We start from the raw sequence: 14,447 nt of genomic DNA on the forward strand, positions 1-14,447 counted from the left end.
ATTGGTTGTATATAGATATGAATGGTGATGACACGGCAAAAAAGTCACACCCACGAAGCATGATAAACAAGACGGGACCCGTGTTTCAAGATTGGTTGGGTATGTTGCCGACATCGCCACAGGCCCCTCCCCTGACACACTGAGGACAGTCCGCCAGGGAATAGGGAGAGAGAAGACACAGTGTGCACTAAGTCCACGGCCTCCGGGAAGCGGAACACTTTCACCCATTCAAAGCCGAACTAGAGCCGATCGCGGAGGAAATGTGCCCGGTGACGGCCATCCCACCGTTTGAGAAGTGTAAAATATTTCCAGTTGATTATGAAACTGTGGTGGGACAAAATAGACTATGGCGGGCCGCCACAGTCCAGGTAATTAACGGGAAACTGATGAATGCTGTCCAAGCTCTAGTGTGTCTGCTTTCGGGCAATGAATAGTCTGATAAGTAACCAATCCAGCTTTTACAGTATTTCCTCGATTGGCTCCACCTTCAGTAAACGGCCCCCTGATTATTGACAAAGCAAACCACCCTCAGTCTGTGTCGGACAGCCAGCTCTGTTGAAACACAGCAAACATTTTCTGTCCACAAACTGGCAGTCAGGTGGGTGTGTTTTGCATGTCTGCGTCCACATCCAGCAGGGGGCAATGGACTCCCACACACCGACACACTGACTGAGGGCATTTTGGGCAGCTGAGAGGAATCAAAGCCAGGAGTGTTTGCACTGGTGTGATCCGGATGACCATAAATAACACAACACCTATGACATTGTGCAAATGCGTGTCTATTCATACCTTCTTCTCATGCCGTGTCACTTTCCCACCATTTGTATTATTTTGGCGGGGAAACGTTGCCTCAGCATCAGCAGTGATAACACACGTTTCTCTAAACGGTTGTAGTAAAATGATGAAAGCCCGGTGGTTTCTGTTGCGTGCTACTCTAGGTGGGGGGGGGGGGATTGATGTTCCTCTCATCATGCGTTTATGAAAAAGGGGAAGTGCAGACATGAGCAGCTGCAGTCAAACCCCCCCCTCCCTCCCTCCGTCGCTCCCATACCCCCACCCGTCTTTTACCCGCAGCCTTTCTCTTGCGTGTGCCCAGACGGCGGTTGATGACGCTGCAGTCGGGACCAGGGCCTGTCTCTCTCTCTCCCGCTCTCTCGCACTCCTCTCTCTCTCAACAAATGAAGGCCGAGTGTATTTATAGTCCGGCGTGTCACCCGGCAGCCAGCGGACGGGGGATTACCTCGGCCACGATGAACAAGCGGGGCATCATTCAGTAGCAGGCGCTCACTCTCTCTCTCTTGCTCGCTCTGTGACTCACAGCCACACAGGCAGGGTTCACCACACTACAACTGCTGAGGTATTTAGCCGCGCGCGTGTGTTTTTGTTTGTCTGGCAGGTTTCTCCGCATTATTACGGGGTGTTTTTCAAATCCAAGAAAGCCTGGATCGGTTTTTGCATGCTCAAGGAAGATATTTTCTGCAAACTTCTCAAGAATGTGGGAATGATTACATTTCAAAATGACTTGTTTGCTGCTGCTGTTGGTGCTGCAGCCAGTTCCCTTGTTTCTACTAGAGGCTGTTGCACAGTTCAGATGAGAAGTGGTGTTGTTATAATCTCATTTACATACTTGTATTCAGAGTAGTTTGAACTAACCCTGACCTCTTGCACCACACCGACACGCCAAACTGAAAAGAGCTTGTTCAATCTGATATTTACTGATTCATTTTAAAAGTTTTAGGTCCACTCGTCCTCTAAAATATGTTATATATTTCTAAATATATCTTAGATTTTCAGCAGGTAACAGTCTGAAAGTAAATGTGGGATTTTAGAATTGAAATGCATGAAAATATGCACTGTTTTTTTGTGATGTTTTTTTTTCCCGATCCGTCAGGACGACGGGAAGCTCTGATTAAAACACTCATTCTTAAAGTACCAGTACTAATAAAATGGGGTCCCACACCTGTTTTAATGGCGGGGTATTGCGATACCTTTCTAGTATCGGCATTTCGTGCAACAACAAGGTGGGAGATGCATTTTCTGATGTGTCACATCTCACTCATGTCACTGACTAATGTTGCTCTATACGCTGCAGTGTCACTCGTTAGCCCTCTGTCATACAAAGACCTGCTTATCTCGTGCTCATTTTTAGCCTCACTTTTGTATGTAGATCACGCATCACTCAACACCTTTGAGCCTTTTGAAAGCACCGTGGGCTCGGTAGAAGTGATTTCCATGAGCTCTGAAAACTCCTAAACTGGTAAAGCGAGGTGAAAAGCTCCCCGTGGAAGCTATCAAATTGCATTTTAGAATGAAACTTTTGAACTGTGTAATTTACACTGAATGTGCAGAGTAATAAAAAGGTCGGTCTCACCATTTGAGTTTCACTCGTGTACACTGAAAACCTGAGCAGATTTATGTTTTACTCTGCAAGATACTCTCTTGATTTTATTTTTTTGGAATCTCTCCACTTTGTGTCTAAGTGCTTGTTTTTTCTTTCCAGTTCTGTTGATGCTGTTTGGGTGTCTCAGCCATGGTTGCTTGCTCTGCTCATGCTACACACACACACACACACACACACACTTGTTCTTCAGTCTGTATTTGTTGTAGTTACATTGGAATCATTTAAATTCCTTAATCTGATAAGCCAGTTTGGCTTGAACAGTGGCTCGTTGTTCCAAAAAAAATCCACATTTGTGCTTTTATTGAACCCTAAGCAGTAAAGAAAGGAGTTTTTGGCTCCAAGTGCGGAGGTCACATTGAGTGTCCTGGTACAGTAAGCTACTCTGTGAAGTCAGATGAATGAACTTCCAATGTCATGTTTTATTTGCACGAGTGTGGGTTTTGCTATTTCAGCAAACAGTCTCCTTGGCAGTATGTCTGGGTGTAGAGCTTCTCTGTGATGGAACTTTCTGTAGTACGAATACGGCGACTGCTTTGTAAGGGTGGGACGATTCACCAATCTCCCGATTCGATACTATCACGATACTTGGTTGCCGATTCGATATTGCGATTTTTAGTAACTTTTTTAACACTAGACCATGGGGGAAAAGTTGAATCATACGCTTCTAGGATCTTTTACTTTTTAAAATATCTAAATTAATACAGTAAAAATGTTTGAATTTCAACATGTAAAGTATGTAGTCAGAGATGTCCTGAAGTCAAATATATCAGAAATTGTCAGGCATTATTTATTAAGACATTTCCCTCACAAATTAGTGGTATTTTTCTTTTTAATTTATAAGAGACATGTAATGTTTTATACTTCTGGTGAATATAATCCAATCAATCTTATTTCTATATATGTATTTTTTTATATACAGTTCCCTTTGTGAACACCTTATTTTGAAAACCAGACGTAGTCACACGTCCTCTAACTTCGCCAAGTCTGTCTCCAGCTCTCCCCGTCAGCTCCGTTCTCTTTATACATCCATGGTCAGCTCCATCGGGGCCGTTTGAATGCATTTAACATCGTCAGTTTATGGGTGCTCTACAGTTGTAGCGTCGGCCCGTTTGACCACGGAGATGAGAGTGACGGCCGGCTTGACCTCTCATGAGTGAGATGACATGCCCCTCTATTCCCACATGTCCGCCAGTTACTTCCAGAACCTTTACTGCTAGATTATGCCAGAGTGTCGTGATCTCTAGCATAATTTCAGCACCATAACTTAGAGCTAAGGACAGAAAAACAAACGTCTGTCAAACCTGTATTCATTATCTCTGGGTTATCAAGATTGAGGTTGCACTGCAATCCTTTTCGGTATCAGTGACACTACATTTATCAGCATTGTTTAGATATAACCGGCCTGCAGTACTTTGCCATTTTTAGTTTCATGTTGTAAACTAGAGAAAGAATCTGTGGAGTCTTATCTCAAGAGTGAACGGATAGAAACTGCCGTCACTTACGTTTCAAAAGACTGTCAGTAGCTCTGTTAGGAGTTTGTACTCAGAAAGTATCAGAGAGAAACTTCAAGGCTTCTGTGCCAAATCTTGGAAAGAAAGTAAAGCACAAATTTCACAGCAACATTTACACCAGGCAAGTCTTGGCTCATCGTCTGTGTTTTTTTTTTCTTCTTCCTCCGCAGATACTTGGAGAAGTATGAGAAAGTCCACCACTTCGGCGAGGACGATGAAGAAGTGCAGCCGGGGAATCCCAAAGTCTCTCTTCCAATCGGTGCAATTCCCAGCTCTTATAACTACCAGCAACACATTGTATCAGGTAGGCAGAGACTCCGCTTCCTGTGCGCACCACGCTTACTATTCGGAGGCGTTCTTATTCTTTCTGTGTTCACTCTGTGTCTGTATCACGTTTCTATTTGCATACTTTCTTGTGAAGCTCGTCCCGTAAGCTCTTTCACTTTAATACTGGTGCAGGTGTGATTACAGCAAAGCGTTGCTTCATCAGAGCTGTGTGTGAGCTTCATGGGAAACTGGTCAGCCCACAGGTCGAGCTTATGCATAGAAATGTGCCTCAACAATAGCTGTTTGTTTCAAGGGGTTTCTTGTGGGTTGAAGGCTCAGATAGCTTTAATGTCTCTAATAGTGTTATAAGAGGCAGGGTTTAGCGAATTTATCTTTTTCATTTTGAGAACTGCCACTTCTATGCAGCGATCACAGACTGTGAAATATTGCTGTCAGCGTGTTTTCACTTTGACTCGACGCTGATCTACTGTACGCACGAATCCCTTCTCTTCCAGTTTGACTCTAATAACGCCCCTGTTTTTGTTGCCTTAATTTAGTGTATTCTATATGTTCTCTTTGGCCCAGATGTGGAGCAAACATTTGACTTCTGCAGAAGTCCAGGTCCGTCCTCTCCCACTCGTTTACCTGTGTCCATCTCAACAAATGCCCGCACAGGCAGCCTGCGTTTTGGTTTGCTTGGAAACGGTCCGAGACCACCTATCGCAAGTGGTGTCGGTCCGGTTGTTTTTATCCGCACCAGGGTACGATTACTGCGTACTGCCCAAATGAACCGCACCAGAGTTTGAATCAAACAGACTAAATGTTGGCTTGTAGGAGGACTTTGTTACCTTCAAGGCGTATTGAAGGAGGCTGGGTCACGCTTCATCAACGTGTCATATCTTTGAGGGGTACGACACATGCGCAGTAAAAATATTAACCCAAATAACAGACTTAAATGTATGCTACACTAGGTAGTGTAAAGACCCAGTGATCTGGATCGGTGTATCGATTCAATGATCCAATGATCCAATATCATCGATGCAAAATGAAAACACGGATACAAATCATCTTTAAGATTCTCCTTTATTTTGAAATTCCCATGGTCTGTGTCACCATTTCTGTCTAACAGTGCTTAAACATGAGAAATGTGGCACTCTTTTTATTAAAAGAATAGATTGTTTTTCATTTAAATGTCTGGAAGAACCCAGTGATAAATTTATACAATCATACTTTAGTTGCCTTTATGTGAGTTGATATAAATGTAACTGATTGTACTAAGTTTATTTAAAAGTCCTTGACTATTTGTTCCACCTGGTGTTCTTGGCACATCATCTCCATGGTGATCTTTATTCATGACGCACTGAGGTTCTCATATTACACCTGTGACACCAACTATTGAACGTCCTAATCACCTCATTGAGCTTTTTGCCTCAATAGTGCTTTCCACAAAAAGAAATAACTACTGCAAAGTTTAGAGACGGGCTGAGGGCCCCCGCCATAGCTGAGCTTCCTGCTGTTTGTCCAGTTCATGAGCCTGCGTACTCCTGTACTACACATTTACCGCTTTTATTCCACAGTGACTCATTTCATTCAGTATTCACCTTGCTAAGCGCTGCCTTGTTTGAGTCAAGGCTATGAAGCGTGCAAATGCAGTGTCGATGCTTTTTTTTTTTTAGTTGCCTACGCACACTTAAGCGTCGACTACCGGTAATAATTTTTTAAAGCCGAGCATGCTGATGCTTTCATGATGAAAGAGCCGCCTCTGAGTAACCACATTATATTTCAAACTAAATGTTTTTGTGCAGCTGGCCAAGGCCAACCACTCCGTCTGTGTTGTCGCGGTGAATGGGAGCTGTCCATTAGCCTCAGCGTTGTAGCGCCGAGGCCGCTCTCTGAGGTAATCAACTGTCCTGACAGCAGTTATTGATGAAGAGAAGGAGGAAGCACATGTTGGCTTTCCCCTCCACCTCAGTTTAGATTAGAGCCTCCAGCCTTTTAGTCGCAGGCTCTTTTCTCTAACAATCAGCCCCTCCGCCCGCTGAGCTAAGTGACTCCAAAACATGACCGGAGTGGGAAAAGGCCCAGACAAACAGTGGTGAACTCTGTCTGCGGTTTGTATCATTCACTACCCGGATGAGTCAGACCTTGAAGAACACAATGGTTTTCCCCTGGCAGTTGACTTTGCAACTCTTTTTGAAAGATTGTTATTGTTTTTTCTTTTGAGACTGGTTGTGAGTGATAATGCTTCAATAATGCTTTGCTTGTAGGGAGCGCTGGAGTGGATCTTTTTTAGCGATTTGAATATTTGCCGACAAGCCCAGGTGAACACACACATTGTCATACTAGGGATGAAACCAATATAAATATTTTACTCTTTTACGGTGCTATGGATAACATTCAGCTTCTAGATGTCACACTCTCCCTCCTCCACTCCATTGCATTCACTTCATAACAAGTCATTGCCAGGCACTTACCGTCAATCTCAGCCATTTATCCGTTTTTTTCCACACTATTTGACGACCCAGAGATACCACGTGATACCAACGTCATTTTACCAAGCCTCGTTAGAAGTGGGAACCAAACGTCAGATATCTTCCACAGAGATAAACAAAACATTCATTTTGGACCCGCCAACATTTTTAAAATGGTTAATTCACAAACAAATTTTTTTTTAGGAAAAACCATACTTTTATATCCGACACCTTTCTATAAGGTCTGTGGATGTATTATTTAAAAAATATATATATATTCTAAATATATTAAATATTTGTTATCGATAAGACTTTTAAGTGTCAGAAAATACTTTAAAATGCCCTAGTGAAATGGCTTGTTTTATTTAAAGGAAACAAATGCTAATTTTCAGGTTCATACTTGTATTTTGGGTTTCTACTAGAACATGTTTACATGCTTTAATGTTAAAAAAAAACATTAAATCATTTTTCTCATCCTGCCTGTCAGAATATACCTGTATTCACCCTCTGTCTGAAACGCTTCCGTCTCTTTAAGAGCCCCTCCGGAAAAAAGCTCAGTCTGCTCTGATTGGCTTCTGAGAAAAATATGTTGCACCTTTGCAAATTTAGTTCTCATGCTGCAGGCGGTATATTCTAACGAGCCTGCATGTGACATAGGAAGGGGAGCCAAATCTGAATGACTTGTCATCACAAATCACATGTTTTCTGATCTAGACAGCCCACAAAGAACTGACTGGGTTGTCTTGTTTCACAGTTTGTGGGTTGGTAGGCACTCCAGATACCCAAAAGCATATGCACAAGCATTGAGAAAATACCATTTTTCATGATATAAGGTTGCTTTCACGAGCCAACATTTAGTCCATTTTGATTGGTTTGTTTGGGCAGTGGATCAAAACAACCAGTCCGAGACCGCTTGCGAGAGGTGTTCTCGGACTGTTTCCAAGCGAACCAAAACGCAGGCTGCCTGCGCGAGCATTTGATTTGAGATTGACATGCTGCTGGAGGCTGCAGTGAAATCAATGTAATATGACTTACATAGTAATGTTACCTTTGAAAAGACATAGCATATCCCAACAGGAAATGGGGAAAGTTGACCAAGGTTTCTGCCGGCCTCCAAGCTTGCTCAACTGTTGCTGGAGCACAGAGCGAAAAAGGGGCAGGACTTGGGTTAGGGTCAATTGGAGTGTTTAGCAGCTTAAGAGCCAGATATTCCCTCAGGAGTTGTTTGGGGGGCCAAAAACGGATCCGCTTTCTGAATGACCTGAAACCTAGCTTGGCATTTCTGTACAGTACTAAATTTTCTTGTTACTCATCTTCTGACATATGCACTGATATCGATGCATCTGCAGTAAGCTAGTATATCTGCCTGGCTGATTTTATTGGTCTATTACGGTTCCGTTAACTGAACTCTGTCTGTACCCCCGGCTCTGAATGTAAATGTAAACTGTAATGCAGTAGGACAGGCAGGCTGAAATCGTGCTATGTTGGCTCGGCAGGCTCAATGATGGCTAATTATTTGACAGTAAATCTCTCACTGAGCTGTGGCCTTCCCCGTCGTCTTATCATGTTTTTGGTCGTAGGCCTGCGACGACGTTTAATCCGCTCTGCTCGTGAAGCCCTCTCTGTCAAATAGCAGTCCTCTCAACCACCTCTGTACAGCGCCGGCTCCCTGCAGGTGTTGGAGCATGAGCAGACACAGGCAGGGTTTCTGAATGGGAGCGGTTGCTGCTATAATAGCAAACTGGGGCTGAATCGCATTTGCCTGCACAAACCTTTTTTTCAGCATGGAAATCAAATTCACTCAGCGGGACTCCTCTGCTTTATGATTGGTTCCCAGAGGCAGCCGTCTACAAAAGAGCCTGCACCAAATTGAAATATCCACCGTATGGAAAAATGACACCTATGCTCACAAATGATTGATGGCAGAAAATCCACCCATAGGAAGGGAGGAAAGGTGGCTCTTTGTTGACAAAATGATTGCACTTTCTCACACACATCATCTGTCATTGAGTTACATTCAAGTCAGGATTCTTTCTCCCCACACAGGGATCTCCGCTATTTAGGATTAGACCTCTTTTAATTATAAAAAAAAAGGGAAAAAAAAGCCTATCATGGAGGTTGAGACAAAGACAAACACAATTAAAAGTTAGAGAACGCTCGTGTCAACTAATTTGAACTAAAGACGGCTTTCACTGAACAGCTTAATGCCCCATTTGGTTTGCTTAAACTCTGTTAAAGGAGAAATAAATCAGAGTTAAACTGGCTGACGGTGTGCAGAGGCAAAAGAGAACAGACTAGGGCAACCACTGGTTTTTATTCTGCAGCTCTGTTGCTATATTCACATGATGCAATGGTGTCTTTTAAAACTCTCTACAGTGAGTGTTGTTTGCTCCATTTCTTCTCTGTGTCTCCTCCAGAGACGAGCGCTTAAAGGTCAAATGCCACAACGGTAGTTTATGTTTCACATCATCAACATTATGCTGTAGACATTAAAGGGCAGTTCCATTATCTTGTTTTTTTTTTGGTTTTTATATCATTCTGTAGCTTCCCAGTGGTATTCAAATCAAAACATTCAAATTGTGGTGCGTGATTTAGCATCAAAATGCTAATTTCCCCAAGCCCTTCTAAAAACGTTTTCTCCCGTGATGTGACGTAGGTTTCTGCATGACAATGTGGCTGCATGTACAGTATATGTACATCCTTATAGTCAGTAGCAGGCAGGGAGTACAGGCACGGAAGCTAAGCAAAACACTGTTGTAGATCTTGCGCGTTAGTTCAGATCCGAATGTCACACAATAACACAACCAAACTAACCGATCGATGCAGCGGTAGACCAGAAACTCCTGTGTTCTGTGAGGTAAAATTACTGTTTTTTTTAATGGAGTCTGGTGGCTTTAATGACAGCGTAGATGATGGCTTCAGTTCCCCGTCGAAAAGGGATGTCTGGTGGAGAGGTAAAACGGTGAAACACTTAAGTGGGTGTACACCATTATATAGAGTCCTGTAGTAAGAAACAAGTCAAAGACATTTCTCTCACCTCACAGACGTTTAAATGCTAGATTTTCTAATGGAATATGTAAAGTAACCCGTTTTCCTTTCTCTTCCAGACTATCTCCGCCAAAGCTATGGACTGTCGTCGGATTTCGTTCCGCCGTGCGACTACAACAAACTGGTGCTGTCTCTCCTTTCGGGCCTACCCAACGAAGTGGACTTCGCTGTCAACGTTTGCACTCTGCTCTCCAACGAGAGCAAGCACGCCATGCAGCTGGACAAGGACCCCAAACTGGTCACGTTGCTGCTGGCCCACGCCGGCGTCTTCGACGACTGTACGTTTCCCAGCCTCGCTCAGTATTGTGCTCTTTATTTCTAATGTTGAACAGCAGGATAGAAAAGTCAAATAATGCTGAACTGATACTCTAACACTCTCTCTCTGTGTCTTTGGCAGCGCTAGGCAGCTTCTCCGGGGTATTCGGGATGGACTGGAAGGAGAAAACCTCCCGGGACTTTGTCAGGGTAAAGTAGAATAAAAGTCATTATTTGTGTGACTTTTTTTTGTCTTCTGCAAGTTGTCTGCTAAATATATGTCTCTTTGGTTTGGCCACTATATATAGATATTAAATCCTGCTTTTACTAAAAAGCCACAGAGCATCTATTTCACCCTTTTACAGTGTGAAAATCTAGCGGTTACTCCTAACAGAGGAACCTCAGAGAGCAGTTTTCTCTGAGACGTCTTTAAATCAGAACGGAGGTCAATCCACTTTGATCTCACTCAATCTAAGAGGCACATATGGAAATAAAGTCATGACTCAGGAATAATGCAAATGTAGTATTTAATTTATCCTCAATCATGAGTGCATTTCCATGGCTGCTAGTCTGTAAGAGCAGTCAGAAGTCACAGTCAATAGGAATCCAGTGTCTTTCTCAGTGACACTTTAATTCAAAAGGTTTTGATCTGTGTTCGGGGGAAATGCTGGTCTTAATAGTAAAGTGCAAGTTTTCATGATTATGGTTAAATATGTGTTTAAGTTTCCAAAGAATTAACAATACCGTGGTGCTAGTGGCAGATTAAAGAGGATCATCAAAGTGTACTGTGAAAACATAATGTGTAAAGCCTTTTGTGGCTCCAGAGGTTAGCTGTGGGAAGTCTGATAAATGTCCTCAAGTGACTGATCACTTGAGGACACAGCGTTGGTCGGAGCTGAAGACTACAAGTTTGAAAATGAAAAAAAAGGTGTGGAGTAGGGATGTCACGAGAACCGATACTTCTATACCAAGTCGATGCCAAAACTCTGAAAACTTGTTTTTCTACAGTACCGCAGGTAATTAGGTAATTATCAGGTAATTTCCCTGATAATGTTACTTCGTAAACAACAAATCCATGTTGAAATAGTCAGAAGAAGAGCTAGTTAACGTTGGTTGCTAGCAGCCGGTGGGGCACAGTCGTGCACGGAGCTAACAGCTAACGTACGGAGGTGCTTTGTGTTGCATTATGATGCGTTCAAGCTCTATTCAGTAAAAGTTAAAAAAAATATTGTAGAAATATTATTCAAAGGTAAATGATAACGTTTTCATGATGTGTTCAAATGTCATCTTGTAAAATTAAGTTAATGGTTATGAAGGAGGGTCTGTTGAGGTACATGGGATTTATTGTTTTGTTTTTTACCGTGGTATCGAGAATCGTGGAATTTTACTGGTATTGGTATCAACTACTACATTTCTGGTGTCATGACATCCCTAGTGTGGAGTTACCTGACCTCTGTAGCCCGCTCCTCATCTCTGTTTGAGGCTAGAGGCCCCAGGCTACATTAGCCGGCACTAGCATAACACACCTGAATCTCTGACCAGACTGTTGGCGGTTGAGTTGCATCATGGGTAATGTAGGTTTTGAAAAGGAAGAAGAATATGTGGAATAACAAAGACAATATTTCTGGTTCTGTTGCGTCTATTTTGATAGTTTTTTAACTGGAGATTGATGAGTTAGTTCAGGTCTGTTATCTGTCGTATAGTTTGTTAACATGACAATTAACTTACTGTTGCTGTTCTTCTGCAGTTCTGGAAAGAGGTGGTGGAGGACGTTGAAGTCAGGGAGCTGATCTGGGACAAAAACAGCCCAGCACAAGGTAAACATGTTTGGTGCTAAAAGCCACAAAAAGCAATAAAAAGCTACACTCCTGCATGCTCCCATTGTGTATTTATTGACACTTTAAAATGCTGCGACATGCACTGGTGCGCTTTGCTTTGTTTACTGTGATGAGATGTGTTCTGTTGTGTGTTTAACCCCTCTTTCTCCTTGGCACTACAAGTACCAATACATGATTCTAACAAAATTAATAAAAAAAAACGTCGTCTTTGCAGATGGTACGTCGTGCCAGGAGCGATGGCAGAGCCTCTTCCACCCGCCGCGGAACTCGGGTATCAGTGACATGGAGGCCCAGCGGGTGCTGCAGGTCGCCGTTATCCTGCGGAACCTCTCCTTCGAGGAGGCCAATGTCAAGCTGCTGGCGGCCAACCGAACGTGCCTGCGCTTCCTTTTGCTCTGTGCCCACTGTAACCTCATCTCACTCCGACAGCTTGGACTTGACACGTTGGGCAACGTGGCTGCCGAGGTACGTCCGGTGATAACAGTTTGGGGCTCTCAGTCAAAACTCAATGCCAATTTTTTTTGCCGAATAAAACATCTTCAAAGGAGCTAACTTTTTAAAAAAAAAATAAAAAAAAAAAAATAGATTTGGGTTAGTTCATTTAATGTAGTAAAAAGTGTGTGATGAGGGAGATTTGTTTCCAAATGTAGGTTACTGTGACATGTAAACGGTCTGGCCTTTAGCCATCGTTTCTGCTCCAAAACCTGCTGAATTGGAGCAGTTCAGGTCACGTATGCTATCAGTTTCATTTGATGGGAAAAGAAAACCTTGTAAACTTAGAGGCTCTTTTTCTTTTCAGGCTTTCCCAAACCAAAAACACAATAGCAAAAGATGATGTTTTGACAATGTTTAATTTTCTGAACATACACAATGGTTAGTTACGTTAACAAGCTGGCTTTATCCTCTTCCAAAATCTGATGAATTAATAATTAAATATTCTGTTCTTACCTTTCACAATAAAAGCCCTAGACATACAATATTCTCAGGTGAATATTTCACATTTTTGTGTCATTTATTTGCCACGCCCCGGTGTGTAAAGGCCTCAAGTTTTACATATCTATTTAACCAAGGTGAACTGTCACATTTTCTAGCTGTCACAGACATGAATTGATTTCAAACCCCTCTCGTCTAACGTAGAATAAAAGTCTTTAATGTAGAAATGGGGCGAACGTTGAGAATGTTAGCGGCCGTCACAGTGAGTGAATACATTACATGGGCTCGCTTCAATTTTAATATCACATTTATTGGTGTGAGATGCATGTAGATGAGCCACATCTATTTTTAGAAACTGTAAGCGTAGGGTCCCCGATACAATCAGTTAAGTCTTTGATGCCATTAATTGGATGGTTGGGTTCAGATGTGATACTGCAACGCCTTCTGTTATAATATCAATACTTCAAGAGTGCTCCTTTTTGGTTGCTTATAATGTTGTGACCAAGAACACAAATCATTAATGTTATGATGGAATTAGTGTAGTTTGGCTTTTGGCCAGCTTGCTGCTTTTAAATATAGTAATAATGAGGCATGCTTTTGTTTGATTCAGCCTCCGCCCCGGGGACTACAGATGGGGATTAGCTAGTCTCATAGTTATAGGTGTTTAAATCTGAGAAGGAGTGTCCCTAGTATGTATAATAAATGTTGTAGTTGTTGCTGGATGGTGGGAATCGTTGAATTAATCTCGTCTGCTTTCTTGCAGCTTCAGCTGGATCCTGTTGACTTTCGGACGACTCATCTGATCTTTCACACCATCACCAAATGTTTGATGTCCAGGGACCGGTTTCTCAAAATGAGAGGTGATTTTTCTGCGTGACGAGGCGCTTAGCGTTTTTTTTTCTGCACCGAGCGCTGCATGTTTGGTCGCCGAGAGTTGAAAAATGTTCAGCTTTGGGTAAAATGCACTGCGTCACTGTCTCTCCGTCACTTTGTTTAAATAGCGGAGCTACTAATGTTAACGGAGGTGCCATTCACTTATTATTATGAGGCGTTCAAAGTCTGCTCAGGAAAAAGGACTATTGGGCGAAGGTAAATTACAACGTTATCATGATGCGTTCAAATGTAATCTCTTAAAATTAAGTTTTTGGCGAGAAACTTGAATAAATCCAGTTGTTTGAAGGAGATGTTTTCACATCAATATAAAATAGATATTAGAGAGGGAATTATGACCTTTTTAACTTCATAACAACTTTCCAAGATTTTTTTAATCAAAGCAATTATTTAAATATCCATAATCATTTCAATTGTGTGTTTTTATGGAAATACTATAGATGACAATAACAATAACAATAACACTACCCTCCTTCCCTCCACGGTGTAATTCGAACACTGTAATTTAACATGTATATAATGTTCTTTGTGCAAAATATATTGATCATTGAGTGACATCAGATCTAAGATGTTATTCCTCGCCGAGATGTTTCCTCGCCCATAAAATCTCATGAACCCACATGACCGGTGGGTCCGTCCTCTTCTCCCTACGTGCTTCAGCCTTCCTTCATCCAGAGCAAGCCCTCTCTATCGAGCAAGCACTCTACCTTGTGCCAACATGTTTACTGCCGCGGATATTCCGTATCTTAGCAACCAGATGCAACCAAAGCATCTCAGCTGAAACAACGCTGCGCTTCCAAAGCGCTCTCAAGCTTTCAGAAGAGCGCCTGGC

At 42.5% G+C, this 14,447-nt stretch overlaps 1 protein-coding gene across 5 annotated transcripts in view; it reads left to right on the forward strand.

The window, feature by feature from the left end:
- Positions 1-14,447, forward strand: part of arid2 (AT rich interactive domain 2 (ARID, RFX-like)) — a 44,801-nt gene that overhangs the window by 17,913 nt on the left and 12,441 nt on the right. For 4 of the 5 annotated variants that reach the window (XM_037760333.1, XM_037760334.1, XM_037760332.1 and 1 more), the window contains 6 exons: positions 4,083-4,216; positions 9,758-9,976; positions 10,096-10,163; positions 11,701-11,770; positions 12,006-12,256; positions 13,488-13,584. In XM_037760333.1, coding sequence (XP_037616261.1) covers positions 4,083-4,216; positions 9,758-9,976; positions 10,096-10,163; positions 11,701-11,770; positions 12,006-12,256; positions 13,488-13,584 — 839 coding nt within the window. The remainder of the gene's footprint in view (positions 1-4,082; positions 4,217-9,757; positions 9,977-10,095; positions 10,164-11,700; positions 11,771-12,005; positions 12,257-13,487; positions 13,585-14,447) is intronic. The other variant, XM_037760335.1, reaches the window with a different exon arrangement.

The sequence above is a fragment of the Sebastes umbrosus genome, chromosome 23 (genome assembly GCF_015220745.1).
Source record: "Sebastes umbrosus isolate fSebUmb1 chromosome 23, fSebUmb1.pri, whole genome shotgun sequence".
Classification (NCBI taxonomy): Eukaryota; Metazoa; Chordata; class Actinopteri; order Perciformes; family Sebastidae; genus Sebastes; species Sebastes umbrosus.